Source organism: Megalobrama amblycephala, linkage group LG10 (assembly GCF_018812025.1).
Source record: "Megalobrama amblycephala isolate DHTTF-2021 linkage group LG10, ASM1881202v1, whole genome shotgun sequence".
Taxonomy (NCBI): Eukaryota; Metazoa; Chordata; class Actinopteri; order Cypriniformes; family Xenocyprididae; genus Megalobrama; species Megalobrama amblycephala.
Genome location: NC_063053.1, coordinates 18,833,123 through 18,837,439, shown reverse-complemented (window position 1 = coordinate 18,837,439; position 4,317 = coordinate 18,833,123). Strand labels below are relative to the sequence as shown.

The window sequence follows — 4,317 nt, the reverse complement described above, 5'->3', positions numbered from 1 at the left end:
TTCATAAAACATTCATTCTTTACTAGTTACTCTCAAAAACATCATCAGTCCTTGAAAAATACTGTTAATATATTTGAATCTATAATCACTGCATTTAAGTTTCAGGGCCATGGTGGAGTTGAATGGTAATGTTGACACTGATTCTATGCCAAAGACAACATGGGCTACATGTAAACAGTACATCAAGCACAAACAAACAATCTCGAAAAATACTGGTGATAATATGGATATGACAATACAATTGTTAATAGTGAACAAAAAGCACATCCATTACTAAACCTATGCAAAGCCAGCTAACTGCACAACACAGAGAAACTAACTCTAGTAAATATGCAGGTGAAGGTTTGGTCTATCCAAAGCTTGTCCAGTGTATGGGAAGATTCTCCTTCAGTTGAACCCAGAATTAACAGGCCGACCTCGTTTTTAAACTGCAACAAAAATCAACTGTCACACAGACCCTGCTATTATTTAAGCTATGTAGGAACATATATGTAGTCTTTTTATTTCTGCGTATGAAAATAAACAGAGTGCAAAATACAAACACTAATGTTCCTGCCACTGAAAATGTGCTAAATTGGCTGATTTTATAACAAAACAACCACTTAGCAGAATGACTTTCATTGAAATTATGTGTAAAACAGGGTTTGGCTTAAAGAAAACAGTCAAATGTAAACACCTTCATGTTTTTAAGTATAGCTTAAGGTTTTAGTAAAAAGTAGTTAAAAAAATAAATACAGTAACTTATAAGGGCTCGAAAAAAGAGACCTGCTGGGAGATTATATAGAACAGCCACCAATTCAAACATCAAAACCCATAAAACTCCCAAGATACTAAATCTCCAGCACCATATATGTAAATGGACACACAGTTGGACCAAGGTACATTTAAATAAAAACTAAATCATCTGTTTCCAGTCACAGACAACCAGACACAATATCAAAAACATGAAGGGTTGACTCAGAACGGTCCATCAACAAGACGCCTTTCATCAATGAAATCGATATTTGCGTGCTGGTTTGAGACTAACATAAGTCTTCTTCATGTCTTCTGGTTCTTCTTTCTTGACTAGATGGTAGCGCTCTCCTTTTGTAGTGACCACCTGACTGCCATGATAGCGGACCAGTTTCTTAGGAGCCTGCAGATGACCAAGTAGAAAGTGGAAAAGAAGAATATCTACACAGTTCATCAATGTTATGCAATGCAATCACTAAAATTGACACCAAAAACTCACATCTTTTGGAGTGACTGGTCTGTGTACTTTCTTGTCTTCTTCACTATCAACCAGCATGTACCTGAAGAGAATTAAATGAGATTTTTTTTTTTTTTTTTACGTTCAGTGACATCCGATATAACAGGTTTGTGCAATAGTTTGAAAGAATTAGAGATCAAGATAACTCACTTTTCTAAAATGCTTGCTTTCATTTTCTGATCAACATCAGCAGAAATGGTCTTCCCTTGGTTAGCCTGAAAATATAACATTTTAAAAAGCATCTGTTATTTTGGTATTATTTATATGTTATTATAGTATTTATTACAGGGTTCCTACAAATTGTCTTTTTCCGGACTCAAATTTCCAAACCTACCTGTATATTTTTCAGGCCATATTTAACATAAACATAAATGTAGCATTATATTTGATGAATAGTAGTCACTGTAACTATTTTTCATTTTCTCTTTTTTTCATTGGTTTTCTCGAAGTGATAACTTGCGCTTACATGATGAGAAGAAACCTAAAACGCTTCATAACCTGCATATATTCACCTCTGACACATCGGTTTGATACTGTAAATATGATTTGATGTTGCATGATCACCAAACAGCAAAGTACAGACTGATTTACATGATCGTTTGCTGGTTTGAGTGGCACATGCACATTTGTTAAGTGAAGTTCAAAAGAGACTCTGTTATGGTAAACACTTTTGTGTAATGAATATGTGTGCCTTGAATTCATTCAGAAGTGTTCGATAATCACTAAATGATCACTACACTTCTATCAAGAAAATACTCGGCTCATTTTTTTTTTTTTTTTTTTTAAGAAATTCTTAATTTTATATTTTAGAATACTGAATAGTCTGGAAACACAAATATTTTTCCATACTCTGTTTTCTTTTTTCCATACTTTTGCAAACTGTGTAGGAACCCTGATATTAATATTTTTATTTTTGTTATGTGCTTTTGCAATTTTTATTTTTTTAATTTATTTTTTATTTCGGTTTTAGTCATTTTTGTACTTCACCTTAATAATAATAAATTAGTTGCCAGGGCAACATTTCTAATTTTCATTTATGTTTTTTAAGTTGAAGTTTTCCATCTAATAGATATATTTTATTTCAGCCTTATTTCAATTAACGAAAATGATTTTTAATAATAAGTTTAAGTTTTAGTTAACAACAACAGTGAAAGGATTTACACAAACAAAATATCACTATAACATCTTTAAAAATAAAAAAGAACATCCATCTTGAATCAAATTAAAGAAATAACTGCCAAATAATCTGATTATAGATCATTTTATCTATAATGAGTGTGAATAGAACTTTTCAAACAAACTCACGTTGAGAGACGGGGGGCACGTAAACTGGACATCTCCCTCAATAATGAGACGAACAGCTTCCTCCATGTCTCCTTTAGCAATAGACAATGCACTTCTGGCCTCAGTCACACTGCATTTAGGAAACATCTCAAGAAGATGCTGCTCCTGGTTATCCCACGAAGATTCACTAACCTAAAAACACATTTCCAGACACATTCATTTGTAAACCAGCTTCTGGAACATTATGAATGTGGCTGAAAGGCCCAATACCTGAGCTGTGGCTCCCTCTGCTTGTAATGTGAGGTTGTGTGTCTTCTCTCTTGAACCTCCGTGGGTTAAAACAGAACTTTCTGAGAGGGGGAATTTACCTTCCTCTAATTTTATCTCTCCAGATTCTTAAAGACACACACACACACAAATCACAGTTCAGTGTGAGGGATATTTTCTTGTTTCATCACATGCCTTTGTCCTGCGCACCTTAGTCATTCAGGTGTGAGGACTTTTTTTTTGTTTGTCTACTATGACAAAATATAATATTATAAAATATTTACCTGTGTCCCGGGCTGAGGCCAACTTTGATGCCAGATTAAACATCATCTCACAGACTTTGACACTGCAAAATAAAAAAAATAAAAAAATCAGTAGAAAAGTCATTAAAATATTATAAAACTTTTAATATAAAATGATTGTAAATCTCAGTTACGATTTAAAGGATTAGGTCCACTTTCAAATAAAATTTTCCTGATAATTTACTCACCCCCATGTCATCCAAGATGTCCATGTCCTTCTTTATTCAGTCGAAAAGAAATTAAGGTTTTTGATGAAAACATTCCAGGATTATTCTCCTTATAATGGACTTCAATGGCCTCCAAACGGTTGAAGGTCAAAATTACAGTTTCAGTGCAGCTTCAAAGGACTTACGGAACGAACGCGGCGCCAGTTCCATTTTTTCCGTAAGTTGAATAGGGAAGGCGTAGGACATACAGCGTAAGCTTTTTGAAGAATACGGAAAGCGGAAGCACGTTCAATGTGATAATTTGTGTTTATAAAGCATATACAGTTGTATTTTTTTTTTAAATGACCAATCGTTTCACTAGATAAGACCCTTATTCCTCATCTGGTATCGTTTAAAGCCCTTTGAAGCTGCACTGAAACTGTAATTTTGACCTTCAACCATTTGGAGGCCATTGAAGTCCATTATAAAGAGAATAATCCTGGAATGTTTTCATCAAAAACCTTAATTTCTTTTCGACTGAAGAAAGAAAGACCTGAACATCTTGGATGACATGGGGGTGAGTAAATTATCAGGAAAATGTTATTTAAAAGTGAACTAATCCTTTAACTTGCAAGACATCTGCCCAAAATTACCTGTCAATATCTGAGAAACCAGGAATGTAAGCCTCTAACATTTCAACAAACACCTCTACATCAAAGTTTTCCTCCACACTTTCTTGAGATCCCAAATCCTCCAGAACCCCAGTGATATAGGACAAAAGCACGTCATCTAGCGTACTGATCAAAATAAAAATACGTCATTGGCAGAATTGCATGATTGAGGGGAAAAGCTTTAATCAAACGTATGAAGTGACACGCCCTCACCTCAGATCCGCGTGAGGAATATATGACAAAATGAAGTCGTACAGCGCGTCGTGAATTATTTTTTGAAGATCCATCCTATCTGCAAACGGATAAAATAAAAGAAGAAGAAGGAAGGAGCAATAACAACTTGTCAAGAAAGCTCGTTATGAGAAGTTATAAGGCAAGTATGTTGCAGAAAACAAACA

The 4,317-nt window shown here is 34.4% G+C and overlaps 1 protein-coding gene across 1 annotated transcript in view; it reads right to left on the bottom strand.

Annotated features, from left to right (window-relative positions):
* cuedc2 (CUE domain containing 2) overlaps positions 1-4,317 on the bottom strand; it is a 4,980-nt gene continuing 663 nt past the window's right edge. The window contains exons 2-9 of the mRNA XM_048205180.1: positions 4,133-4,211; positions 3,902-4,045; positions 3,085-3,146; positions 2,804-2,928; positions 2,555-2,725; positions 1,400-1,464; positions 1,232-1,292; positions 1-1,135 (exon numbers count right to left, since the gene is read on the bottom strand). Of these exons, the coding sequence (XP_048061137.1) occupies positions 989-1,135; positions 1,232-1,292; positions 1,400-1,464; positions 2,555-2,725; positions 2,804-2,928; positions 3,085-3,146; positions 3,902-4,045; positions 4,133-4,206 (849 nt within the window). The 5' untranslated portion in view covers positions 4,207-4,211 and the 3' untranslated portion in view covers positions 1-988. The remainder of the gene's footprint in view (positions 1,136-1,231; positions 1,293-1,399; positions 1,465-2,554; positions 2,726-2,803; positions 2,929-3,084; positions 3,147-3,901; positions 4,046-4,132; positions 4,212-4,317) is intronic.